Source organism: Drosophila ficusphila, unplaced genomic scaffold (assembly GCF_018152265.1).
Source record: "Drosophila ficusphila isolate 14025-0441.05 unplaced genomic scaffold, ASM1815226v1 contig_414, whole genome shotgun sequence".
NCBI classification, from domain to species: Eukaryota; Metazoa; Arthropoda; class Insecta; order Diptera; family Drosophilidae; genus Drosophila; species Drosophila ficusphila.
The window spans coordinates 4,210,927-4,236,731 of NW_025064328.1; the positions used below are offsets into that span (position 1 = coordinate 4,210,927).

Sequence of the window (25,805 nt, forward strand, 5' to 3'; positions counted from 1 at the left end):
TCAAGGGGTTTGCGCTAAATTAATTTGATTAATGAGTTGTCTGATGGGATTGACAGGCTCAAACATTTGTTAGAAATTATAAATCCTCAGTAGTCATCATGTGGCGCTCTAAGAAACTACCAACTAAAAGGCTAAAGCTTAAAGGTTTTCCAAAGGAAGGGTAAGCTTTGATTTTATCAAGATATTTGAATAAGTTAACTTTATCTGACTTTGCAGACTATCTAATTACCATCAACAATATGCGGAAAAATTTAATCAACTTCATAAGGCCCTGCATTGGTTACTTATCATCTCTATTTTGGCTAATATAGCCCCTATAACGAGCTTACCAATATGTCCTAATAGATTTTACAAATTAATCCACCTATGTTGGATTTTTGTTTGGTATGCATGTTTTGCCTGTGGTTCCTACTGGGAATTCGTAATCGTCACTTTAGAAAAGGTTTCCCTGGATCGCTATCTAAACGCCATTGAATCATGCATTTATGTGGTCCATATCTTCGTCATTATGCTCCTTGCTTGGCAATGGAGGAAATGCGTTCCAAAAGTCATAAAGGATATTGTGAAATGGGATTTGGAGAGCGGTTACAGCATCGATTGCAAGAGGACGAAGAGGTTTATTAGGAATCAGCTATATCTGGTCTGGATTTTCACATGCCTGGCCTTCTTCTTTGATATGTGGAGCCACAAATGTGAGATCCTCAAATCGGTCCTGAGTATTAATAGCTATGTGATGCCGAACATCATAAGCTGCTTATCATTTGTCCAGTACTATCTGGTACTTCAAGGAATCGCTTGGCGTCAGAGGAAAGTAACCGAAAACCTGGAGCGGGAATTGTTCCATATAATTCGCCCTCGACAAGCGGAGGTGCAAAGATTTCGAATACAGCACGCAGATCTGACTAATTTCACCAAGTTCACGAACCGCACATTCCAGTACTCCATTGTACTTCTCTTGGTGGGATGTTTCTTGAACTTTAACCTGGTCTTGTTCTTAGTATACCAGGGCATTGAAAATCCTTCGATGACTGAAATTGACTGGTCCAAGTGGTTATACATGATCCTCTGGCTTGCCATGCACTTGGGAAAAGTTGTCAGTATCCTGTTTTTCAATCAACAAATCCAAAATGAGGTGAGATAACCATATTTTAATAGGTTTTAAACATCTCTTAATTTTACTTTCTTTCAGCAATCCAAGTGCTTGGTCTTCTTAAATCGAGTGTCATGTACTGACAATGATCTTAGGGAAACTATTACTCACTATATTCTACAAATGCGGACAAATGTACGACAGCATGTTGTGGGTGGCGCCATTGAACTAGACCTAAAATTTGTAACAGCTGTAAGTTTTTAAGTTTAAGTTTCTTAATTTATATTTAATTTTTACAACTCGTTTTCAGTTGCTAGTGGCCTCTGCGGATTTTTTCATCTTTCTGCTGCAATACGATGTAACTTATGAGGCGTTGTCTAAATCAGTTACGGGAAATATAACTAAAACTTAATCCCAAGCGCACATTTCTCATAGTATGTAAGCAAACTAACTTAAAACAACTAAACACTTTTTATTTGAATTAAAAAAGGCGCCATTGCGTAGTCGATAACATATCTATCGATAGTTCGCAGGGCGCAAACATATCGCACAACCCTGTTTTGCGTATCTTGTTTTTTTTTGCACACCAAATAACTTTAATTTTGCTGACCATGTGCGACGTTGCAACAGTGCAGAAGATTGCCAATTGTTTGGGCGTAAATCCCGGCAAGGTGCAGCTCAACGAGGAGCAGGTACACTATCCGTTCAGCTGACCCCCAAAATAGAAAGATTCTATGCCCACGGCATCATCAATTTATTTTCTGTTGTGAAGGTCGTAACGCGCACGAGTGGCCTAAAGAAGAGTGTGGCCGGATTCGCCACTATCCTTGAGAGCCTGGCCAACGAGTCCAAGTCGGAGACTGCCCAAAACAGCAAGGCATCGCGGGAAGTGGAGGCCCAGGTGTACCAGTGGATTGAGTTCTCGGTTCTCTACGTGGCACCCGGCTCCAAGGACAAACATGTGTCCAAGCAACTGCTTGCCGACTTCAATAAACTGTTCGCCAGCAAATCCTACTTGGTGGGCCACTTCATCACATTGGCTGACTTGGCCGTCTACTATGCCATCTACGATCTTGTGGTGAGTTTATATGCAAATCAACGATGTTATGTCCTCCTGATTTTGACTTGCTTGAATTTCTTATTCATTAAAAAAGCAAGACTACTGGCTTTATCAATCTTTTACCTAAACAACCTATATATTCTTTCAGAAATCCCTCTCCCCAGTGGACAAGGAGGCCTATCTGAATCTCTCCCGCTGGTTCGATCACCTCCAAAACCGCCCGGATATCCATCAAGGCGAACCACTGCTGAACTTTACAACGATCTACCTGCACGGCTGGGCCACAGGCACCCACATTTAATCCATTGGAACTAAATATCCATTCACGTCACAAAAGCGACACTTAAGTTATTTATTTCTATTGCATTTCACAATGTAGTTTTGTGTGTGATTATCATTTAATGCCAATGAGAGAGTTCAGCGTTGGAATATGAAGAATCGTTATTGTAACCCACATTACGAGTTGTTCTTTTGATAATTGGATCTCAGCCGTAGCTCCGAATCACGTGCCCTTGCGTTGCGTCGCCGATGCAGCGTGGGCTGTGTAGCAGCGACTCCTGCTGCGCCAACATCAGTTCGCTTGGACCTCGCGCGGCGAGCTGATGGAATTGCCCAGGTCCGTGGGCTCCGTGCACTTCCAGAGGCCGTAGGTCTTGCCCACGGTGGTCTGCCACAACCGGAGAGTTCCGTCCTCGGAACCGCTGGCGTAGAGCTCGCCATCTGGGCTGAATTTCACGCTGTGCACGGGTCCGAAGTGTCCCTTGAAGGATTCTGTTTGAAAATTACACATTAGCTTTTGAAGTTATGCTTTTGTATATAACTGCAATGCCTTACCAATTTCATTTCCTGTGATGTAATCGAATTTGTACATCTTGAAGTCCTCGCCACCGCAAACGAAGACATGTTTATCCGGATGCAAACTGGCCGACGCCACGTTCGTCGGCACTTTCACCTCCTTCAGCTTCTTCAGCGTGTCGATCTCCCAGAAACTGATCGAGGAGCCATGGGCAATGGTCAGGATGTGATTGTCGCTGGAGATTTCCAGGCTGTTCGGGTTGCTGTTGAACTGCAGGCGCTGCACCTCAATGCCCGTCATGCGGTCCCACAGCCGAACCGTCTTGTCCTCGGCCGCCGAGATGATGCACTTGTCGCCGCGGCAGAAGAGCGCCCGCTTGATGGCACCCGTGTGTCCGGCGTACTCCTCCGGTTGGGCCTCCGGCTGCTCCAGGTTGAAGACCCTCACCAGCTTCTCGTTGCTGCCGGTGACGATATTCTCGGAATCCATATCGAAGGCCACGCTCTTCACGATGTGCTTGTGTTGGAAGCTGTGTATCTCGGCGCCGGTCACCGCATTCCACACCTTGCCGGTGAAGTCCGCCGCTCCGGAGGCGGCCAAAGTGGCATTCCGGTTGAGAGTGGCGTTCCACACGGCGCCCTTGTGTCCCTCGAAGGTGCCCACCCAATCGCCGGTGTCGCCGTGCCGCAGCATCGGGCTGCCATCTGCAAGATTCAGAACACGATTCTCGGTCAGTCAGTTGCATTTCGGATTCGGATTCGCTTTCGCCCGGCGAGCGAGTGAGCGAGCAAGCGTGCGTGCATAAATTAGCGAACGGAAGCCACCTTGACTCAATGCCTGCCGCCAAGGCCAACGACCTGGGCGACGCGTCGCTCGCAATCATGCAAGCGAGCTCCCCAAGTTCACGTCACTTGCACTGCACCGATCGGCGGGATCCGGGAGGCAGGGAACTGCAGTTCCCGGGCAGGTTGCTGCAGTGCAGGGACGCGGCTTGTTAGTTCGTTAGGAGCTACATTGCAGTTCGAAATGTTAATGGTCTTCGGTTTGCGGTTATTGTAATTAATGATCAAAATCATTTGGGGAAAACCTTTGACAAATTTAATGGAAACTTAAATGCTTTCGCAATGTTCATGCTTTTAATTTACATGATAACAGAATTTTGTACCCCAAAAAGATAGGGTATCCGACGACCAGAATCTTCCAGATGATTTTCTGCTCCCGACAACCGAGCAGCTGCATATACACAGCATATAAATATAGAAGTTTCAAGGTGCTTCCTGCCTGAACTGAACCGAAAGCACAAACGAGCAAAGTTTTGAAAAGTTGCTAAACAAGGGGAAGCGAGTACGTTAAAAGGCGATAACGAAATTAACTTGAACTTGCAATGGGTATACGTTCTTTCCGCATAAAATGCAACATTTAGCGAAAGCAACGAATGCAAAGCACACACTTGTGTTTTCATATTAAATAGCAATAGCAATCGCATCGACTAGTTGACACCTCAAGGCAAAGAACGCGAAATTTGTAGCATGCGAGTGGCGGGAAAAGGGTTCGCAGCAAACAGGTTTCGCTCGCAATAATGACTTTGATTTTGGGTCAAGGTAAAGTATAGGCTAGACGGAGCTAAATCGTGTTTGCTCGCCAGTAGTACATATGTTTTGCCGATTGACGGATCATATGATGCAGCATCTTTTCAACAAAAACAATACATTTATCAAAGAACGCTTGCCACTGTCAATATAATTTGGGTTTCAACCTTACAATTTCTGTTTACTTTTCCAGCGAAGTTTCTATTTCATTGTGTTTACTAATCCTCTTGAATTTAACAAGTTTATTTGATAGATAAGGTCGTAACCACTTTTTAAAAAAATTTGTTTCTAATCAAAACTTTACATTTTTTCTATGTTTTTATTGTCTATTCAATTCAATTGAATGTTTTTAGTTTTGAGATGCTGAAACCATACATATTCACGTCTTAAGGATGAATATGCGTGCGTTAATTTTAACATGATTTTAGAGGCAATTAACCACTGTGCGACGACGGAATACAGTTTATATATAGCCCACAAGGACGCCAAATCGCATGCGATTTGTCACGATTTTTTACCTTTGCACGCCGAGATGAGAAAGTAGCCGCTGTCGCAGATGTCGCTGAAATCCAGGTGAACCACGGGTCGCGTATGACCGCTGCAAGTCAACGGGATTTGTCGCAAGTTATTGGCAGCCATTACAATTTTGGTCTATTCCTGTTGACCTCCACACCTTCCTGTAATACTTGTTTGTTATTCCGAGTGTAGCAACCGTAATGTCTAGTGAGAATTTGGCAAACTTTGCACTTAGTAAATAGATGGCGGTGTTTTTTCGGGGGTTTAATTTGTACTTCGATTGCTTATTTTGCCTAATTAATAGCTTTTCACTGCCCGTTCGATGAAAAATTTTCCCGTTCGTTGCTTAATTTGTGTTGCTGTTGTTGTTACACTTTTCCAACGCAATCTGCGTATTTTTTGATGTGCAGTAGTGAGCGGTGTATTTACAATTTAATGCGTTGAATTTTATAAACAAGAGGGGAAAATAATTACGCGACACGTTGTTGTTGTGGATATGGACGATTGGTAGCCGACTCCAGTCTCGATAAAAGTTCCCACTAGCGGAGGTTGCGTGAGTCGATTGCCGCTAAAGGCGGTCGATAAGAAGGAACTGTGACAGGGTCAGAGCAAAGGACTGGATCGACAGTGTAACTTAATCCTTCTCTTTTTAAATATTATAGTTTCTTCATGAAAAATCTTTAATATTTGGTGCGTTTTTTTCTTTTAAGAATCATTTAACAAATCACGGAAATATCGATAACTATTCGCAGACAAGTAACGACATTTCGCTGATTAGGACCATCCCTATTTACTTGTCAAAATAGCAAATTTTCATTCGGGCCAGGAATCGATTGAAAATATGTCAGCTCTTCTAAATCACGCAATTCGTCGCCAAATTGGCGTTACTGCCGCCCGGAATATGTCCGGAACTGCCGCCGTGGCTGGCGAGCACTCCGGTAAGTGTCCGTTTGAAGTCCCGATTGCCGAATTCTCCTGCCTTTGTAAGGTTAAGGTTATGTAATTTGGCTGTTGGGCAAGAACGATCCGAGGAGTCTATTTTCTAACACCATATCCTTACTCTACAACCCTTTAGGTGGCTACAAGGTGTGGAAGCGCCTGTCCTTCTTCGTGGCCGTTCCCGCCGTGGGTCTGTGCATGTTGAACGCCTACCTGAAGCACCAGGAGGAGCACGACAAGCCCCGCCAGGAGTTTGTCAAGTACGATTACCTGCGCCGCCGCGAGAAGCGCTTCCCTTGGGGCGAGGGCCAGAAGAGCCTGTTCCACAACCCCCATGTCAACGCCCTGCCCGACGGTTATGAGCACTAGGTGGCCACCGTCTCCGATCCATGGATCTATTCATTGTTTGGTAATGATAACCGTTAATGTAAACTGAAATTTAGGCGGAAATACAAACCCATACTGAAAAATTTTAATCTAAACTCCAGTTGGCGCTTTAATAAAGATCAAACCGCGAGGATATCCTTTAAAGGAGCAGAGATATGGGATATTTAGGAGTGCGCGGGAACACTTTAAGTTAGCACTTTATCTAAAGAACAAGATTCTTAACGACCATGTTACTTTATTGTGTATTCTTTATTTAACTTAGATAATCTTTGCATAACTTAAAGTTTTTACTACTAAAAGGGATTTAGAATGCGAAAAAATACCCAAAGACGAGCTGTGCCTTGGAATACAAAAACCCTTTAATGTGTAAGCATAAAAAGAAGTACAGGTGTTTGATTATTTAGTATTATTACTTCGCTTTACGATTCTGGACAGACAGGCGCTCATGTTTGGGTGGCGACTTGTCTTCCTTTTTGATAACAACTGCCTTTGGACTGATTTTTTGAGTACTTGGAGTATTCCGACTGCGAGTTTGACGCACGGATTCAACTCCCTTGGGAGTTATGATTCTTCGGTGCTTGGAACTCGGCGGCGGCGAAAAAGAATCGTCGCTATCATCTAAATGATCTTCTTCAAGTGTGTCGTCTTCCAAATACTCGGTCTCGAATTCCTCCTGTTTCACGTCGTCCAGATCTTCATCGAACTCGATATGTTCTTCCTTGTCTTCGATGTGTTCTTCCGTGCCCTCTTCTCCCTCTTCGTCAACCACTTCGACTTCGCCTTGGTCTTCGTTTTGGTACGGCTCCATTTCCAATACATGATCGTCCTCGATGTGCTTCTGCAGGCAGCTTTTCGTCAAAAACATATGATCGCAAAACTCGCAGGCGAAGCGCTCGCGCTTCTTGTGCTTATCAATATGGGCGTCGACGCAGTCGATATTCTCAATGCGCTCCCGACACAGCGGGCACTTCAGAGTCTCGTTAGCATGGATCCTCGAATGGTCCAACAGGCTCTTGTAGATTTTGAAAGACTTCTTGCACTGACTGCACCCGAACGCAGCCTCTGACGACTGGGTGTGGGCGCGCATGTGTCGGGAGAGATGGTGCGACAAGACGTACGACTTCGGGCAATACTTGCAGGGATAGGCCCTCTTTCCGGCGTGAGCCAACAGATGGCGAGCCAGCTTGGAAGCGGTGGAGAAGCTCCTGGTGCAGTGCTGGCATGGGAAGGGAAGATTCGTTTGATGGACCATCTGGAAAGGGAAAGGGATGTTACCTATGCACTTCATATGTCAAGTATTCACTCACCTCATGACGCTCCAATCCCTGTTTGAAGGTGAACGACTTGGGACAGACGCTGCACTGGAAAGGACGCTTCTTCTTGTGCCGCTCGGCGTGCTTCTCCATCTCCTGGCGCGAAATGAAAGGCTTCTCGCAGTACACGCAAACAAAGCTCGGGATGTCCGTGTGGGTGCGCTCGTGGCGATGCAGCAGGGCCTTCCGGGAGAAGGCTTTTTCGCAAATGATGCACTTGAAAGGCCGTTCTCCGGTGTGCACAGTGCTGTGCTTGGCCAAATCATATTTTGTGAAGAAGCTTTTCTCGCACTGGGGACACTGGAAACTACGCGTGCGCGTATGATTCACCTGATGGATCTCAAGGAGCTGCTGCAGCGGAAAAGAGCGCTCGCACTGGTTACACGGAAATACGTGGGTGTCCACCTTCTCGGCGTTCTTTTTCGGATCATCCGAATCATCCAACACAACGTCGCCATCCAGGACCTCGGTAACTATGGCCACATTGCCGCTCTCATCTCGCTTGACTTTGGGAATGGAGATGCGCGGTTCCACTGGAGCGGCTGGTCCCTTGTTAAGGATCCTAATCGACGACTTGTTCAAAACCTTCGGCTTGGCAGGAGAAATCTTTAAAGCATCTTTTTCGGCCATCTCCTTGTCCAACTCGTTGGCCATGTCCACCAGCATGTTCTGGACGTCATCCATGGACAGCTCCTGGTTGTTCTCCACCTTCAGCTCGTAGGCTTGTTGTCGGTGATTAACCGGAGGGGAAACCATAATTGGACTAGAATCCAACAAACGGGTTTCCAACACCTCAACATTCTCAATCAGCACTTGACTGGTTTTAGCCATTGTGTTAAGAAGCTTTTTGGGGGTCTCGGGCGCCACGGTCACTGAAGCTGCCGGAGTAACCACCACCTTTCTGGGATTAACCGTCATAATGGGAGCACGAGGCTTCTCTAGCGGCGCTGGCCAATTGCCGGTCAAAGGATACTGACGCAGGAGGGTCTCTGCCCGTCTGCACATCTGCTTGAAGCGGTAGCAGTGCTCGAATAGGAGGCGACACTCCAGGCAGATAAGTTCTGGCATACCATCGCCGGAGTACACCTGTAAACATGAATAAATTCATCAGTAAACTTTACCTTATTCATAAACTCCTATAATAAAGTAAATTTCAAAGTTTGAAAAGTTGTGCCCGTTTATAACGGTAATACCCTCAACAACAAAGTCTTTGTCATCGATGTTTAATCGCGGTGCGAATAACCATTCAATCGATTTATCGACTTCTGCTCATCCCCGCTTGGCGGCAAGTGCATACACACCACTACCTATGCAATCGCAGTTTGTTTTCGCGGCGGCGAGCACGCTTAACCTCCGTTAATTGATTGATTAAGCACGTCTGAGCCATAAAAGGACATTCGGACGTTTGTCGCTCGATTGTTCTGTTAGAAATCAAAGCCAACCGACAAAAGCTGAAAAACAGCTGTGCTGTGAAAAGTTTGGCCAACTCACTAAAAACCAGAACAAGAAGAATCGGACAACAGTCAACCAAAAAAGGGCGCAACAACTTAAGAAGTAGAGAAGGAGGATAAGAAGAGTACAAAATAAAGCAGGCAGACGGCGAACAAAAGGCAAGAAGAAACGCAAACAATCAAACAGAGCCAGAGAGGGACACAAAATGACGGACGAGTGCATAACCAGAAACTATGGTATTCTCAGCTCGAACGGAGCGGGAAATCGGAGCAGCATTATACTTGATAATACCGATGCCAAGGGCTGTACGCCGGAGTCTGTTGTTGTTGGTGGTGCAACTGCAGCGAGGTAAGTCCATGTGCAGCGCTCTCTCTGTTCGGCTCTCCTTTTCTTATATTGCTCTCTCCCTTTCTGTGTATTGTTTTTAGCCCTTGTTATCAGTGTTGTTGTTTTGGTACAGTGATTGAAAAATTCGAATATCCTTTTTTGCAGTTTCAGAGACTTTTTAAAAAGAGCTTTTCATTACTTGAAGAACATTTTAATTTTTTACGTTATGGATTTATCTAATCTTAACAGTAGCGCTTTCAATTATGTTTTTCGTTTTGCAAATTTTACACTTTTAATATGTCAAGTTTTAGGAGGAGATAAACAAAACGATTTGTTTGGTAGTCGTACACTTCAAAACCACGTCATAAATTTGAAAATTACAATACACCAATTCAACAACGACATTAACAAATGAAGTGCCCAATGGTACTTAACATTAGTCATAAAAAGCCAAGTTCCTAATTGATAGGGATCAATTTGTCAAATACTCAAAAGCGAAACAATCCGTGAAAGTGATTCTTATCATTGGTATTCTTTTGTTTATTTGGTTATGAAAGGGATACGCAGCAAAATAAACCTGCTTCCCTTTTTCCCCTATAATATGGTGAAACCCCTAACTAAACACATCTTTACATAATTGAATAGTCATCATTGCTAATTTTGGACAAACGCCTTATCTAATCTAATCGCTTGGCTTTCGGCAATAGAATCAAAATATGTTATTAAATCGTAAATGCATTCTCTTCTCAGCGCCTCTCCCCTACCGGCCAATAAATTTGTGGCTCGAATGCCCGTAGAACGATATGCTAGCGAATACAATATGAATCACAAACACCGCGGGCTGGCCCTGATCTTCAACCACGAACACTTCGATATACCCTCGCTGAAGAGCCGCACAGGAACAAATGTGGATTCTCAAGAACTTTACAAGGCCTTGGATGCCTTGGGGTTCACGGTGTCCGTTCACAAGGACTGCAAGTTGAGGGATATCCTGAAGCACATCGAAAAGGCAGCATCGCAGGATCACACTGATAACGATTGCCTGGCTGTGGCAATCTTGTCTCACGGAGAGCACGGCTATCTGTACGCCAAGGATGTGCAGTACAAGCTGGATAATATCTGGCACTACTTCACTGCCACCTTCTGTCCCTCGTTGGCGGGCAAGCCGAAACTATTTTTCATCCAAGCTTGTCAGGGCGATCGTTTGGATGGAGGAATAACCCTGGAGAAGAGCGTTACCGAAACGGATGGAGAGTCGTCCATGAGCTACAAGATACCCATACACGCAGATTTTCTCTTCTCTTACTCAACTATTCCGGGTAAAGATAATCATTCTATACAAATATCTCACATTTGACTAACAATTTACCATTTGTAGGCTACTTCTCGTGGCGCAACATCAACAACGGCTCCTGGTATATGCAGTCGCTGATCCGCGAGCTAAATACGAATGGAAAAAAGTACGACATTCTCACCCTGCTCACATTCGTCAACCAGCGGGTTGCTCTAGACTTTGAGTCGAACGTGCCCGCCACTCCGATGATGGATCGCCAGAAGCAGATACCGTGCCTCACTTCCATGTTGACGCGCATATTGCGTTTTGGGGACAAACCGACCGGCAACAAGGCCGGCTAAAAGACTTATCTTTTGACTTAAATAGGTTGTACAACCATCTCCCGCAATCATTCACTTTGGATTCCATGTCACTTCAAGTCTAGTTTTAGGTGACCCGTGTGATTATCCCGAAGGATATGAAGCACATCGACCCATTTCATTTCTCTTACCCACCCATTTTAGGCCTTATCGTTGACGAAATTCGTTACCCACCTACGTTTACGAGCCCCCTAATATTAGCAGATCTTGCCAATCAGCAAACCCACAAATTTGAGATAAGATTGATTATATAATGAATATACACGCAAACATATATATATTTGATATACGAATAAAAATGAATTGAAAAAATGAATAAGTTTTTGACATAATGATCAACAAGAGATTTATCCTTGCTTTTAATATTTCATTTTAAGGATTTTTGTTTAGAAAGCAATTCGATGCAATTGGAACCTGCTGAATATTGAGTACACTTTAAAAAATATACATATGTACAATTCCTACTAGCTTGGTTAGTTCTTGTTTGAATATTTATCTTCCAATCCGCACATAAAAGATTTAAACCGATATCATTTGCATTGAAAAATATAAAGTTAAATTGAACTTTTACATTTTGGTGCTTAAAGTAAAAGAAAATAAGATTTTTTGGCGCCAAATAACAAAACTGACATCTGTCATCGGAATCAGCTGACTATGCTTGTGTGTGTGTGTGCAGACCAGTACAGTTGCCACAATGATTAAGATGCGTTTTTTCATACACAGATTGTGTGGGAAGTTCCAATGAATCAGTGGCTAATCGGTGGGTTTTATCCTTAGGCTCCTTCAAGGGGCTTATCATTTGGGGGGAAAACAGAGAGAGGGGCAACTGCGAGGCGGGGAAACTTAGCGAAGACGCCTTTGCACCCAATTCGGAAACCCACCAGCAGTTTCTTAGCCAAGTTTTGCGTGGCGGAATTTTAGTGTACGTTAGAACCCCGTTAGCCGTTATCCGCTTACCTCGATCGCCGTGATAGCCATGATCTGCAGCGGCAAGTTTGCAGTTGATTTCACCCGGGTGTTTTCCTCAAAAATCGAGGCCAACTTCTGCTCCGTAAGGCAGAAGCGGCATACCTTTCTTTCGACAAGCACCGCCTCGCGAGCCTCCAGCTTTGCGGCCATCGCGACAAATGCAATCAAACGGTTTCGGAACGCAGATAAATAATACGGGAATTCAACTGGTAAAGTCGGGACACAAAAGCAAGGAAAACAATCCACTTGGCGTCTTTTCTATTGCACAAACCACGCGGGAGTTGCCAAGTCGTCGGGACAGTCAAATAGAGCTGCCACTCGTGCAAGGGCTGACAAAATATCGGCAGTCTCACGTTTTACCGATATTTCAAGTGCGTCCCGACTAAGCATTGTTCCCACTTAACATTAAGTCCATTTAAAAAGGTTTTAATATTTTATGAATGAATGTTCAAAATAAATGGTTTATTTTTTTAATAACATATAAAGAGTTGAATCTTTGTGGCCAACAAGGTACACGAAGTTATTACCCATTAGTTAAACACACATACCTAACAAATTTGGGAAGCTTTTTCTCAAATAATATATTTGAAGTAAAACAGTATTACAATCTCTTAATCTTATAGTTTTCAAACTAATCATCGGCGTCCCTTAAACGTGCCTGCGTCTGCTCGCCAATGTCGTAGATGACACTCTGTTGTAGAAGCTCATGGGCCTCGTACTTTAGGGACTCCTCGTAGGCGTACTGTATGCTAGTATCGTAGATCATCAGCTTGCACTTGGCCAGCGCCAGGATGGAGTTCCTCAGCCGGGCGATCACTTCCCGTTCAGCTCGCGGTACTGGTTCATTCAAGTTCTGCGCGAATCCTCCTTCGCCGCCCTCCTGCTCCTGACCCTTGGTGGGGGATATCCAGATGTAGCCATTGTTGCCCAGAATTACGGATGCGCCGCAGGGCAGATTGTGGAAATGCATCTTTCTTCGCTTGACGAGAGCGGGGAAAACCTTTACCAGAATGCCTTGTGATAACTTTCCGTACTTCAAACTGCGCGTGTAAAGGGAAAGGGATCCCTCTTCGAAGATGTTCTGGACTTCCGCGGAAATGAGGTCGCCTTCATCCAAATAGCGTCGCATCATCTGCTCGTCCTCGGCGGATCTCCGCCTTAGTTCGCCGCCCGGCAAATTGACCGAAGAGAGTAGGAGAGCGGAGTCCAGCCGGGAATTGGTGTCGACTCGCCAACGCTTCTGTTGCACCTCGATGACGCGGGCCACCACCACATCCCCGATTTCGCCAACATAGCGACTCTTCAGCGGACGCACGGAGATCAGCTTGTTGACTTTCTGGATCACTCCGGCCACTGAGGCCTTGATGTTCTCATCCTCCACAAAAGTTCCGTGGCCACGCATAAAACCCGCCTCCGGCATCAGAACTTCGCCAGGTGTATAGACTCGCGGCAGGTGTTCCGCGTGGGAGGCAAGGTCACGCCAGTCCACCCGATCCAGGGCCAATTCAATTGAAGCGTTTGTGGTCATCTCGGCGGGATTTAGGTTTGCTTTAGTTTGTTTTAAACAAGGTAAACAAATGATCGAATTCGAGCGAGGTAAGTGAGCAACAGCTGGCAAAACACGCGCGCTGAGGAACTAGTTCTGGTTCGGTGCACGTTTGCATGCCGGTTCTTCGCCGCAAATGTAATGGAAGTCATTAAGGCGAATTGAAATATGAACGTTCAATTGCAACAAAATATAAAATAAATTTTAATATCATACTTTTCTGAATTCAAAATCATTTATTTAAAAAGGACACTACAATGTAGCTTGAACATAAGAATTATGTAAATAGATCCATGCAATTTTGTAATCTTCTAATGAATCCCCACTGTACTTCGCCGAGTCGCAACCTAATCAGCTGTTTTCTGTTGTGGGCAATCATTGTTCCTGCTTTGTGAAAATTACGCATAAATGAAAAAATAATTTTGACATCAGGAAAATGGACCAGCCCGATGACCATTTCCGCTATATCCACAGCTCATCGCTACACGAACGCGTACAAATCAAAGTGTAAGTGGGGAAAAGCAGGAAAGCTATAAAAATCAAACCATTGCTTGTTTTTTAGTGGGACGCTCGAGGGGAAGAAGCGACAGCCGGACTATGAGAAACTGTTGGAAGACCCCATACTGAGATTCTCCGGATTGTACTCCGAGGAGCACCCCTCGTTCCAGGTGCGTCTGCAGATTTTCAACCAAGGCAGACCCTACTGCCTCCCAGTAACCAGCTCGTATAAGGCTTTCGGGAAGAGATGGAGCTGGAACGAGTGGGTTTCCCTTCCGCTGCAGTTCTCCGATCTGCCGAGGAGCGCCATGCTGGTCCTGACCATCCTCGACTGTTCGGGAGCAGGCCAGACCACTGTCATTGGTGGCACCTCCATTTCTGTCTTCGGCAAGGATGGCATGTTCCGCCAGGGAATGTACGACCTACGCGTTTGGCTGGGAGTCGAAGGCGATGGCAACTTTCCCAGTCGTACGCCCGGCAAGGGCAAGGAGTCCTCCAAGTCGCAGATGCAACGCCTTGGAAAACTGGCCAAGAAGCACCGAAATGGCCAGGTGCAGAAGGTCGACTGGCTGGACAGGCTTACGTTCCGCGAAATCGAGGTGATCAACGAGAGGGAGAAGCGTATGTCCGACTATATGTTCCTCATGATCGAATTTCCCGCCATCGTGGTGGATGATATGTATAATGTAAGTCCTAGAAACTGTGATCTTAACCAAGTCTAAATTATACTTTTCCTTGCAGTATGCAGTGGTCTACTTTGAACCAGAGGGCGATGTAAAGTATAAACTACCAGCCAAACCGAAGCTGGTATCCGTGCCCGATTCGGAAATTCAAATGGTAGTTGAAGCAAGTGAAACCCATAGAATTTTATTAACCCATAATTATATTGCAGGAAAACCTGGTGGAAAGAAAGCACCATCGATTGGCTCGTTCAGAGCGATCGGGAATTTCGGACAGAGATGCCAAACCCACGGCTAGGTAAGATTCCCAAGCAGATTGTTTATTTATACTTATTCAAATCTTTTCGCAGCATTCGCGATCAGCTGCACACCATTGTCTATAGGTATCCACCTACCTATGTTCTGAGCAGCGAGGAGCAGGATCTCGTATGGAAATTCCGCTTTTATCTCTCCTCGCATAAAAAGGCATTGACCAAGTTCCTGAAGTGCATCAATTGGAAACTAGAGGACGAGGTCACCCAAGCCCTCTGGATGCTGGCGAACTGGGCTCCCATGGACGTGGAGGACGCCTTGGAGCTACTGAGTCCCACTTTTACGCACCCCCAGGTGCGAAAGTATGCCGTCAGTCGATTGGCCCAAGCACCAGATGAGGATTTGCTGCTATACCTGCTGCAGTTGGTGCAGGCCCTAAAGTACGAGGATCCCCGGCACATTGTTCATCTGCACAGCTGCATCTTTCCCGAACGGGATGTGGTGCGATCTATCCTGGACGACAATGGCTCGCTGCTGGACCAGAGCAGCTTGTCCGATCTGAGTGCCACCAGCAGTGGACTGCACGCCTCGGTGATTCCAGCTAATCAGCGGGCTGCAAGTGTTTTGGCCGCCATCAAGGGCGATAAGTCAGTGAGTCCCGGTTCCGCGGGTGGCAGTGGAGGCCAGGGATCGGTTCCGCTTCCGGGAACCTCAACTCCAGTCACTCCGGCCAGCAGTTCCCTGCCCTGCGATTCCAATTCCAATGCTCTCATGCTGGCCGAGGGCATCGGCTTTGGCACGGTTCCCGCCAATCTCTGCACATTCCTGATCCAGCGCGCCTGCACGAATGCCACGTTGGCCAACTACTTCTACTGGTATTTGTCCATCGAAGTGGAGGAAGTGGAGTCAGTGAGGAAGCAGGACGAAAGGGCCCATGACATGTACGCCTTGGTGCTCAAGATGTTTCTGAAGGTGTTAGAGAATGGTGGGTGTTTTTAATAGAAGAAGTTGCCTTTTTAAAATCTTTATTAATGCTTTTCAGGCAACTTCAATCTGCGAGGCATCTTCTATAATCTTCGCAAGCAGCGTCGCTTCATTGACGAGCTGGTTAAACTGGTTAAACTTGTGGCCAAGGAGCCGGGAAATCGCAATAAGAAAACGGAGAAGTTTCAAAAACTTTTGGCCGAACAGGATATGTTCAAAGTGAACTTTACCAACTTTGAGCCGATTCCTTTCCCCTTGGATCCAGAAATCTACATCACCAAAATTGTGCCCATGCGCACTTCACTCTTCAAGAGCGCTTTAATGCCGGCCAAGTAAGTCACCTTGAAATGGATATATCTTAAGTACTTCTGCTAAATGATTCCTTTTTTTTTTTAAACCCCTAGACTAACTTTTGTGACCTCGATTGCCCAGCACGAGTACGCAGCCATTTTTAAGCACGGTGATGATCTGCGTCAGGATCAGCTTATTCTGCAGATGATCACGTTGATGGACAAGCTGCTGAGGCGAGAGAACCTTGATCTAAAACTGACTCCCTACAAGGTGCTGGCCACCAGCTCGAAGCATGGATTCCTGCAGTACGTCGACTCGTGCACGGTTGCAGAGGTCCTTGCTCGCGAGGGAAACATACACAACTTTTTCCGGAAACATCATCCGTGCGATAATGGTCCTTATGGCATTTCGGCGGAAGTCATGGACACCTACATCAAGAGCTGTGCGGGCTACTGTGTGATTACCTACTTGCTGGGTAAGACTACAGAACATTTGGCTGAAAGTTTCCATTTATTATTGATTCCTTTTTCAGGCGTGGGTGACCGTCATTTGGACAACCTGCTACTGACCACCAATGGCAAGCTCTTCCACATCGATTTCGGCTACATATTGGGACGCGATCCCAAGCCCATGCCGCCGCCTATGAAGCTGAGCAAGGAAATGGTGGAGGCAATGGGCGGAATCAGTTCGGAGCACCACCACGAATTCCGCAAGCAGTGTTATACGGCGTATTTACATTTGCGTCGGCATGCCAACGTGATGCTCAACTTGTTCTCACTGATGGTGGATGCCACAGTGCCGGATATTGCTCTGGAGCCCGACAAGGCGGTCAAGAAGGTGGAGGAGAACCTACAGCTCGGTTTGACCGACGAGGAGGCCGTCCAGCATTTGCAGAGCCTGCTTGACGTATCTATTACCGCTGTAATGCCGGCGTTGGTGGAGCAGATCCATCGATTCACTCAGTACTGGCGGAAGTAAACGACATTTACTATCCCAGATGGGTCAACAAATTGTAGCATGAACAAGTTATCTTTTCAGCAACCTGTAAACCTATCTTACTGCTTCCCCAATTAATCATACATCATCTTAGTTGTAAGATCGCTTTAGTCGTAGGTGGCGTGTAGCTACAAGTCTGTAATCCGGAATTTAAATGTATATCTGTTTAATGCCTCAACTGTAACAAAGCCAATTATTTGAAGCAACATGCAGGTGCGCACAAAGAAGCCGGTTTGGTTTCTGTTCAAGTTGATGGAACTATTGTTGAGCCTCGGATGCTGCATTATCCACTGGCGCTGTTTCATGGAGGAGGGTGTTCCGCACATATTTATTCTATGCGGAACTTATGGCGGATCTGTGATTATCTGTTTGCTGTCCTTGATCGGAGCATTTTATGCGGAGCGTCCGACGATGAAGCATGAAGCTGCATTTGGAGGCATGTTGGGTGTCCTACACATTTTCACAGTATACGCCCATATGTATATGGCCACGTTGGAGGAGTTTCAAACTGATAAATGGCCTAATTTCTACATGTGCTGCCGGGATAACGCCTTGATAGCCCTCTACGCAGGCGCAATTTATCTGTTACACTGCACCTTCGCTTTGGATTTAATGATCTCCCACAAACAGAGGAAGATGCGTACTCAGAGGAGCAAGAGACCTCTCCGGCTGTACTTCATCAGTCCGGGAGCGGAGGCCTATTTAAGTCGTTTCTGGTGGTATCAACGCATTGCCGCCAACTTGTTGACCAGTGCCCATGCATCGGAGCACTCCAGCCGAAAAAATTATAGCTTCTCCGACTCCTCTGAATCCGACTCGGAAGCCACGGAGATGGGCATAAAAGATAAAGAATCATTTTTAAAATAGCTTATTTTGTTTTTTATTTAAATTTTACTTAAATTGAATTAAAATTAGCATATATGATTTAACAACCTTTCTCGTTAAATTTCTGCTTCCCAATCGATATTTCGATACAATATTATAGTGCGTAAGCTTTCAAACTTCTAAATGGTTGATCGATATCGGAGTGCACACAACCCGCGCACTTTGACAGCTGTTCGTTGATGGTTTCTTACGGTAAATCAAGTGTTTGGAACGCGTGTGACTTAGTAGTTATATTTGCTAAAATTGTGACGATTTTGTGTATGTTAAGGTAAAAGTGCCCAGTAAAATTTAAACTTTAATAACGATGGCGCTGGCGAACGGAGCGGTAAGTGGCGAGGGACGGTGCTAGGTCCATTTCCCCATTGTTCGTTCAGATGCATTTCTGTCTGCAAACTTTTCTGATTTTCATAGTTCGATGCGTGGTGGAAACTTCTGCGGCTGGCTCTTCTGCTCCAGCTCTGTGTGCCTGTGGTTTTAGTTAGTGGCAGGTATTCGAACCTAAAACTTTTGCTAAAAGTTAGCCGGGGCAACTAAAGTTACCAGCAGACGCACCGCAAAAGCACATGGAGCACACTCGCACCCACATGCATATAAACATTTAGTCCCAGGCGGCCAACTTAGTAGTGAAAAATATACAGTGGTGTTACACTAAAATTAAGATTTTGGCCCTTTAGCATAAGCATTGCAGGTTTTGTGGCTAGAAAAAAATAACTAAACATAATTGGTCAGCCACAGTGGAACTTACATGCTTAAAACGAACTAGCTAGCAGATCTTTAAAAAATTGGTTTCCTTACCTTGTATTTAAGTTTATCATCTTATTGCATTATTCTTAATTACATTATAAATATGCAATTAAAACAATGACTTGTAACATTTCAGTTTTCTTTTATTATTCATATTCTTATGTACATATTCCAATTTTTTTTTTTAATTTGAGTATTATTTTTTTGCTGTTATTTATCGTATCAGGCGGAAGCTGCCACGTACATATGTGGCAATACTTTGATACCCTTCTTTGATTGGCTTTGACACATATACAGAAACCCCTAATTCTTGTGGAATTTCTTAATCTAATTATACTTTGTTTTCCGGACTTCTTTTTATTGTTGCTTCGTTTTAAATGAACATATTTATGTATATTTAAGCACTCAATCTTGAACAAATTAAGTTATCTAAGTTTTCAGTAGAACTTTTTATCATTAAACTGTGGGTGGCAAGCTTTATTGTGAAAAAAGAACATGTTTTCGAAACACAAAATTTTGTGTACTTCCATACTTACCATCGCTTTGTGACACGGTGCTACGTTTTCTTTTTTAAAAGATCTATTTTGAGGCTTTGAATGCTCGCTGATTTTATTTCAAGTTTAAACAACACTCTAATTATACAAAATTTAGTAAATTAACTGTTTGCTGTACATTTTAGGCAATTAACTTATATTTATTTAGAAAACACTTAAAAATGGCCAGCCCCGCGGTTTTTAAAATTTAAATAAAATTGGTAATCGATGTATCGATTCATCGAATAAGTTTCGGTTTTGTTTTTTGATTTAAAGTTTGAGTTTCGGACAATAAGCGGATTGAAAACTTTAATCCTTTGAAAACTGAAATATAATTCAAAAGTATTTTATACCTACACAAACGTAAAAGTTTGCCTATTCTATGTTCTTTAAGATCGAGTGAATGCTATATAAAATTAAAGGATTTCTCATTTTTAAAATAAATGTTAATAAATTAAATGTATGGAATTTTAAGACTTCACCTAATACGTGTACCTCTTGGAGGAAGTAAAGATTAGTCATTAAACGTGGTTTTCACTTGGTTAGTTTGGTAGAATGGAAGAATTCATCAAGGAAATTATGAATAATTATAAATGGTCGTTATTTGAAAAATATGCAGCCCGAGTAAAACGCTCTTATCCGAACACTACGAGTATATCTGTATCCCGCTCTTCCCGAAGAGAGTTCGTTGCAGCTGCAACTGAGTGGAAGTGGGAGCAAAATCGGGGAGCTGGTGAGCGAGCTAGTGTGAGTCACCCACCGCTGTTAACTGCACTCAACTTGGCCTTTGTTATTGTCTGCGGTTGTGGCTGCAAGCCAGCGACCGAACCCACATCCCCCTCTTGGCCCCAAATCCCCCGCCGCTCGTGGTCCTTCGAGCCAAATGTGCAGCACGTGTTCATTTTCGTGTGCAAAGTCACTTGGAATGCCAAGTTGAAGTTATGTGTGCGCCTTTTTTTCACTTTTTTTTTGCAGACTTTTAGCTGGCTGTTTGGATGTGGGCGTGTGTGTGGAAAAGCGTGTGCATCTGAAAGATACATTTTCTAGATCGCAGCATGTTTGGTTTAGTTGGCAGCTAAATTTCACTACGTGCAGTTTGCGGTGGGTGTTGGAGAATATGTTTCGGAATTCCAACTATGTTTCGCCATAACAAAATTGCCGGCTGGTGATAACGGTGATAAAACGTCGATTTTTCAAGTTGATTAAGTGAATTTACACTGATTAGTTAATTGGGAATGTGCAGTATCACATATTGGATATAGTGAGGTAACTGTCTCCAAGAAGAAAGCGTATGAGCTAATAAGCGTATAGTATGATTCACAATAACAGATTAGCGAATGCATTTTTCTAATTCTACCCATTGATCGTAATTTTAAAAGGGCATATTGTGTTCACAAACAAATGTAACATACTTTTGCATTGGAAGTTAACCTTTAATTCTTATATAATTTTTAAATGTTCATATATGAATACTTAGAAGTATTCAAATTAGAAGTATTCAAATTTGTACAGAGTTATAAAGAAACTATTTTCACCTTAGTATTTAAAAATAAAAACACAAAAAGTTCTAATTTCTTACATATTTGAATAATAGTAATTTGAGAAGAAGCTAGACTGTATTTAGGTTGCCAGCACGTTTCATTAATTAGTAATCACTTGGGGTTTTCACTCTCTTTCGTTCACTCTTTTCCAATTCTTGGAACCCTACGCTAGTTCGGTTATAATTTCACAATCAACTCATGGGTGCCACTGTAATTGAAGTCTTAACTCTGACTTCCTATGTGCAGTCGGTTTTAACTGGAACTTTGGGGTTGTCGAGTCGTTCTGTCTTCCCCATCGGCGAACTTAACTCCCGAAATGAAGGTTCCCAGCAGAGCACTAAACCACCGAAAACCCCTCGTCGGATTTTAGCCCAAAAACGCTGTGTACGTGACGCTAGTTCAGCTCCATAGATCGTCCGGTGGTAATCAGTTTACGCTGACGGCGTTCGCTTACCACTTTCCCCTCTTTCAGTGCACCCCCCAAAAGCCCTTTCCCCACGCCCCTGACCCTAAAGACTCATACAGCTGGGGTCAGTATACTAGATGGGTTCTGGAGTAAGAAATCTCTAAAACCCATACCAAAAAAAAAATATTAATTAAAAATCTTAGCCATAAATAGTGAAAAATATAAATTGATATTCTAGTTCATTGGATTCTAATTTCAAAAGAACTTGTCACTTATATTTATTATTTATATGTATTTATATTTATATTTATTTCACATTATTCTATAGGACTCGTACTGTTCAATAAGCCTTTCTGCTTTATTTATCTCCAAAGAAAGGATTATTAAATTATTACACTCAAAATTAGTAGTTATATTCTTCCATATATTATAATTTTAAGTAAGCTACCGTGTTGACCCCATCTGTGAATAAGTATGCACATTCATAGTCAAATCCAACTCCAAGTCGTGTAGCTACATGCAAAACTCTATGTAAACCAAAATGGGTTTCATTTATTTTTTTTTTGTGCAATTCTATTTTGCTGCCGTTCGTTTTTCATGAACCGATACTAACACGAGTGCTACTATTTCAGTTGGTTACTAAATATTTAGTGCTTCCCCTCCCAGCGTGCCCCTCAAAAACTCGAGAAAACGGGCTGACTAAGCGAACGAGCAACAAGCGGCAGCGGATGAAATGTCGCGCCATATTAACCATATTGCCCAGAGCCAGAAAAGGGGGCTTTTGCAGTGGCTTTTGCATACTGCCCATGCCCCACTATGTGGGGTTTGCACCCCCCCCCCCCCCTCCCTCCTTCCTTCTGCCCATTATCCCCTTTTGTTTGCCCCTTTTCGCCCGCATCTGTCGCCTGGCAGTTAGCTGCATTTGCTCCAATTGTTTGTTTGTGTTGGCCTGCCAGCCAGCGACCAAGTACAGTGGAGCTTTATAGGCAAACCAATTTTCGATTTCTTTATAAGGGGTGTAAAAACAGTGCTGGTTATTTTAGAATAATGCAGGTGGAATAAAATAAGAGTTTTTTTTAATTGATTTAACCCAAAGGGCTTTATTAATTTTGTTCATTTCTAAATACTTAAACAGACAAATAAATGTAATCAACTCGAAATTAGTTATGTTAAATCTGGTTAGGAAATTATTGGTTGATTTTACAGAGTTACTACTCTTTTGTTTAGTTGTGTTCGAGTGTGGCGCTGTGTTTTCACTGCAGTTGTTGTTGTCCACAACGTGATAAAAACTTTAAACATTGAATTGTGATACTTCGTCACTTGGTTGTAAATTGAAATAAGACTACCTTCCTCTCGTGCCCCCCGAGTATATTCCCCATTTCCCCAGACAGCCCCCCTCGCTGAAACGTTAAGCGAAATGCGAGGCGAAAGCAAAAACAAAATAGATGGGAAAACCAAATAAAAAGAAAAATCTCTTGCAATTGTCAGCAAATTTTCTTCAAATACGAGAATCCAGCGGCGACGAGAGTCCCGAGTCGAGGAGAAAGCGGAATTCAAGGAGGAGACGGCGGACCCAGTGAGACATTTGTTTAGTTAAGTTTTCAGTTTTGTAAGTTTTATGATTTAAATGCAAACACACACATACCGACACACTCATCGTTTATTTTTTTTTTTCTACGTGGGTATATATGTATGTTTATATGTGCATTCATTATTTATGTGAAGCTTTGCCCGATTCCATATATTCCACTCCTCGATTACCCGATCCCACTTCCAATTTCAGTGCACTTTCTGACGCCTTCGGTTTGGCTCCTCTCCGTTTTAGATTTTAGTCTTTCAGTTTTTCGGTTTCTGCGGTTTTAGCATTCCCCTTCGCCCTCCTCGCCGTGTTTTCTCTGTTTGTTGTTTTGTGCTCTTTGATTTTGCATTTGATTTGCGAATATGCGCAAAATTTGTGCAAATTAAATAAATAATAAACGTGCCTGAACTTTTAATGGACTTTTTCAAAAGGCTCATAAATAATTTGAACAAAAGAAAGCCAAATACGTATCGCGAGTGATCAATTGCAAAAATAATTCACATTTTTTTATGGTGAGTTTAAAAAACGTGTTAAATTTTATTTTAAAACCATTAAGCTTAATAAAATTTACTTAAGTATCCCAATAAGATTCATGGTTGAATCTGAGTTCAAGAATTTGTCTTTAAGCTCCGGTTTTCAATCTTATTATTATAATCTGGATTTGAAATACATATTAATATAAAGCAAAGGAAACAATCTTTTCAAGGTCAATTATTGTATGTTGTAACAACTATATTTTTTTATAAAAGCTTCAATAAGAAAACTTCTGATAACAAATTCATGAATAATTTTAGCTTATAGTGAAAAATCCTCTCCTTCTTCTGAAAAGCCTTTCAGCTAGTACTTTTCTTAAGGTTCCCATTATTAGTTGATGTTTCGCGGAACTTAGTTGTGCAGACCCCAAAAGACGTTTTCGAATAGTCCAAGCACGAACTCTAAAATCAAAACGCTGCAGAATGGGGTTTTATGGCTGGAATTACCGTTGGCCGAGTGCTAAGTTTATGGCTCTTGAGTCACAAGCGTAATGTTAGCGCGCTCTGCTTACCTTTGGCTCAATTATCTGATAAAGAAAGCCCCATAAGTGAGGGGGCGGGGTTGTTGGGGATCGGGTACTTGAGCGATATCCGCGGTTTGTTGACCTCCCCGCTGATAAAGATTTTCCCGTTTGTGTATCTTGTGCCAGGGGCTTGCAAAAACTTAACTTGCACGAAGATCATGGCAAGAAAGTTGGGACAGAAGCGAACGCTTTATGGCCAAGAAGTCGCTACTATGTGGTATGACTATATGGTAATTAGGGGGCTAATAAGTAAAACCCGCACGTAGCCCAAATAAAAATGGTAACAGAATCGAATAAGCCTGCCACGACGATTGGTGACAAACTCACCGAGTCTTGGCCGGTTTTTCAGAGTCTCAAGGCCAGTAGTTCTATCAGGTTAATTACCCGCTATTGTTAATCCTAGTACTCGTACTCCCCGCGCCCTTTATCTTGTTTAAGCTGTCGGTTCTCCGGTTTTGTCCACCGCCAACTTATTTTTCTATGCCCATAATGAATTCAATTATTGTCACTCGAGTGCGTTAAGTATGCCGCAAAGGTATGTGCGCTATTCTATCTGTATCTGCGGGATACATTCGTATGTTAATACGTGCCCAGCCACAAAATCTAACGCAGAACGCCAAGACAAATAAAAAACCAAAGGCTTCTGCGTCACTTGAAGTTAAAATGCTTGTGCAAAAATAACAACAAAATTACCAAAATAAATGGATATAAAGGCTCAAAACTAGTTTTTGAGCGCATTTTGGTCGCCGGGGAAACTTGACAGCTTGGGCCAACATAAAGTGCGAGGGCGGCCTTTAAAGTTAAGTGAAGTATGACAAGACACAGATTTAATCTCGCCCCAAAAGTTCATAACTTTGAATATTTTTGTATTTGACCTTATGTTTGAAAGACGAACTGAGAACTTTTTGTTTTAATGACATTAGTATTAAGGAGTATTAGTAATGACATTAGTATCGATTTAAGGGACAAAATTATATTCAATATTAACAAAAACGAAATGATTTTTTGAAGTTATTAAACTGCCCTCTAGCAATCACATTAAATTTATAAAGCTTTTTGTGAGGAATTTATGAATGTACCTATAGATAGATTTATTTATAATAAGTTAATTCTTCCCCACCTTCGGCTACGTGATTATATTGCTATTCGACACCTTCAGACCTAAAAAAATAATATAAAAATACAAAAAAAGTACGTACACTCTCCGATTTCCTCTGCGTCAGTTGAGACGCCATGTTTTAATTTCGTATTTGCTGCCAATTCTGAATCTAATTTATTAATTTCGCTTAATGTCTGCTGCTCTCTTATCGCTTGTTTTTCGTCATTCGTTATTCTTTTGGGTTGGGCCCCGCCCTAATCTTTACACAAAGCGTTGTTGCTTTTTTGTTTTTAACAATTGCTTAGTCTCTCTCGCTCGCACTCCGTCTAGCCCTCTCTCTCGCTCCTTCTGTGTTCTTGGGTTGTGCGAGTATTTGTTGCTCTTATAAACATGTTTTCGCATTAATAATACATTTTTATTCGCTAATTTAAATGTTGTTTACATTTAACACAAAACCAGTTAGTGTCTATGATAAATCGGCAAATAAATAAATACAGCAGCGGTCAATACAATATATTCTAAAAAACAATTTATAAAAATAGAAAAAAATAATTTTATAACTAGAACCTTTTTAGGGAGTGTTAATGTACAAGTAAAATATTAATGTAAATTATTATCTTTCT

The 25,805-nt window shown here is 43.1% G+C and overlaps 10 protein-coding genes across 11 annotated transcripts in view; 7 read left to right on the forward strand and 3 right to left on the reverse strand.

Moving 5' to 3' along the window:
• Positions 1 to 98: 98 nt before the first annotated feature.
• Positions 99 to 1,502, forward strand: LOC108087606 (putative gustatory receptor 59f). The gene is made up of 4 exons (XM_017185045.1): positions 99 to 160; positions 217 to 1,132; positions 1,190 to 1,342; positions 1,401 to 1,502. Exons 1-4 carry the CDS (start codon positions 99 to 101, stop codon positions 1,500 to 1,502), a joined length of 1,233 nt encoding a protein of 410 aa, XP_017040534.1.
• Positions 1,503 to 1,644: 142 nt separating this feature from the next.
• LOC108087662 (eukaryotic translation elongation factor 1 epsilon-1) lies at positions 1,645 to 2,604 on the forward strand. Its single transcript, XM_017185151.2, has 3 exons — positions 1,645 to 1,782; positions 1,863 to 2,168; positions 2,299 to 2,604. The coding sequence occupies exons 1-3, from the start codon at positions 1,702 to 1,704 to the stop codon at positions 2,449 to 2,451; spliced, it is 540 nt and encodes a 179-aa protein (XP_017040640.1). The 5' UTR covers positions 1,645 to 1,701; the 3' UTR covers positions 2,452 to 2,604.
• LOC108087659 (serine-threonine kinase receptor-associated protein) lies at positions 2,469 to 5,593 on the reverse strand. Its single transcript, XM_017185149.1, has 3 exons — positions 5,054 to 5,593; positions 2,985 to 3,650; positions 2,469 to 2,921 (listed from the first exon to the last, which is right to left on the reverse strand). Exons 1-3 carry the CDS (start codon positions 5,172 to 5,174, stop codon positions 2,722 to 2,724), a joined length of 987 nt encoding a protein of 328 aa, XP_017040638.1. The 5' UTR covers positions 5,175 to 5,593; the 3' UTR covers positions 2,469 to 2,721.
• A 244-nt stretch (positions 5,594 to 5,837) lies between these two features.
• Positions 5,838 to 6,466, forward strand: LOC108087663 (cytochrome c oxidase subunit 6A, mitochondrial). Its single transcript, XM_017185152.2, has 2 exons — positions 5,838 to 5,989; positions 6,127 to 6,466. Exons 1-2 carry the CDS (start codon positions 5,893 to 5,895, stop codon positions 6,357 to 6,359), a joined length of 330 nt encoding a protein of 109 aa, XP_017040641.1. The 5' UTR covers positions 5,838 to 5,892; the 3' UTR covers positions 6,360 to 6,466.
• Positions 6,467 to 6,607: 141 nt separating this feature from the next.
• On the reverse strand, positions 6,608 to 12,396 carry LOC108087658 (gastrula zinc finger protein 5-1). Its single transcript, XM_017185148.1, has 3 exons — positions 12,080 to 12,396; positions 7,685 to 8,776; positions 6,608 to 7,629 (listed from the first exon to the last, which is right to left on the reverse strand). The coding sequence occupies exons 1-3, from the start codon at positions 12,239 to 12,241 to the stop codon at positions 6,787 to 6,789; spliced, it is 2,097 nt and encodes a 698-aa protein (XP_017040637.1). The 5' UTR covers positions 12,242 to 12,396; the 3' UTR covers positions 6,608 to 6,786.
• Positions 8,982 to 11,433, forward strand: LOC108087660 (caspase-1). Its single transcript, XM_017185150.2, has 3 exons — positions 8,982 to 9,490; positions 10,220 to 10,788; positions 10,848 to 11,433. Exons 1-3 carry the CDS (start codon positions 9,348 to 9,350, stop codon positions 11,102 to 11,104), a joined length of 969 nt encoding a protein of 322 aa, XP_017040639.1. The 5' UTR covers positions 8,982 to 9,347; the 3' UTR covers positions 11,105 to 11,433.
• Positions 12,397 to 12,647: 251 nt separating the features above from the next.
• LOC108087712 (exosome complex component RRP4) lies at positions 12,648 to 13,731 on the reverse strand. The gene has a single exon (XM_017185232.2). The coding sequence runs from the start codon at positions 13,617 to 13,619 to the stop codon at positions 12,723 to 12,725; it is 897 nt and encodes a 298-aa protein (XP_017040721.1). The 5' UTR covers positions 13,620 to 13,731; the 3' UTR covers positions 12,648 to 12,722.
• Positions 13,732 to 13,951: 220 nt separating this feature from the next.
• On the forward strand, positions 13,952 to 17,516 carry LOC108087711 (phosphatidylinositol 3-kinase catalytic subunit type 3). Its single transcript, XM_017185231.2, has 8 exons — positions 13,952 to 14,144; positions 14,200 to 14,821; positions 14,877 to 14,972; positions 15,028 to 15,113; positions 15,166 to 16,052; positions 16,110 to 16,383; positions 16,456 to 16,817; positions 16,875 to 17,516. The coding sequence occupies exons 1-8, from the start codon at positions 14,074 to 14,076 to the stop codon at positions 17,318 to 17,320; spliced, it is 2,844 nt and encodes a 947-aa protein (XP_017040720.1). The 5' UTR covers positions 13,952 to 14,073; the 3' UTR covers positions 17,321 to 17,516.
• Positions 17,517 to 17,545: 29 nt separating this feature from the next.
• LOC108087713 lies at positions 17,546 to 18,262 on the forward strand. Its single transcript, XM_017185233.2, has one exon. It carries the CDS (start codon positions 17,546 to 17,548, stop codon positions 18,203 to 18,205), a length of 660 nt encoding a protein of 219 aa, XP_017040722.1. The 3' UTR covers positions 18,206 to 18,262.
• Positions 18,263 to 18,408: 146 nt separating this feature from the next.
• Positions 18,409 to 25,805, forward strand: part of LOC108087670 — a 42,214-nt gene continuing 34,817 nt past the window's right edge. The window contains exon 1 of one of the 2 annotated variants that reach the window (XM_017185163.2): positions 18,409 to 18,548. In XM_017185163.2, coding sequence (XP_017040652.1) covers positions 18,528 to 18,548 — 21 coding nt within the window. In that variant the 5' untranslated portion in view covers positions 18,409 to 18,527. The remainder of the gene's footprint in view (positions 18,549 to 25,805) is intronic. The other variant, XM_017185164.2, reaches the window with a different exon arrangement.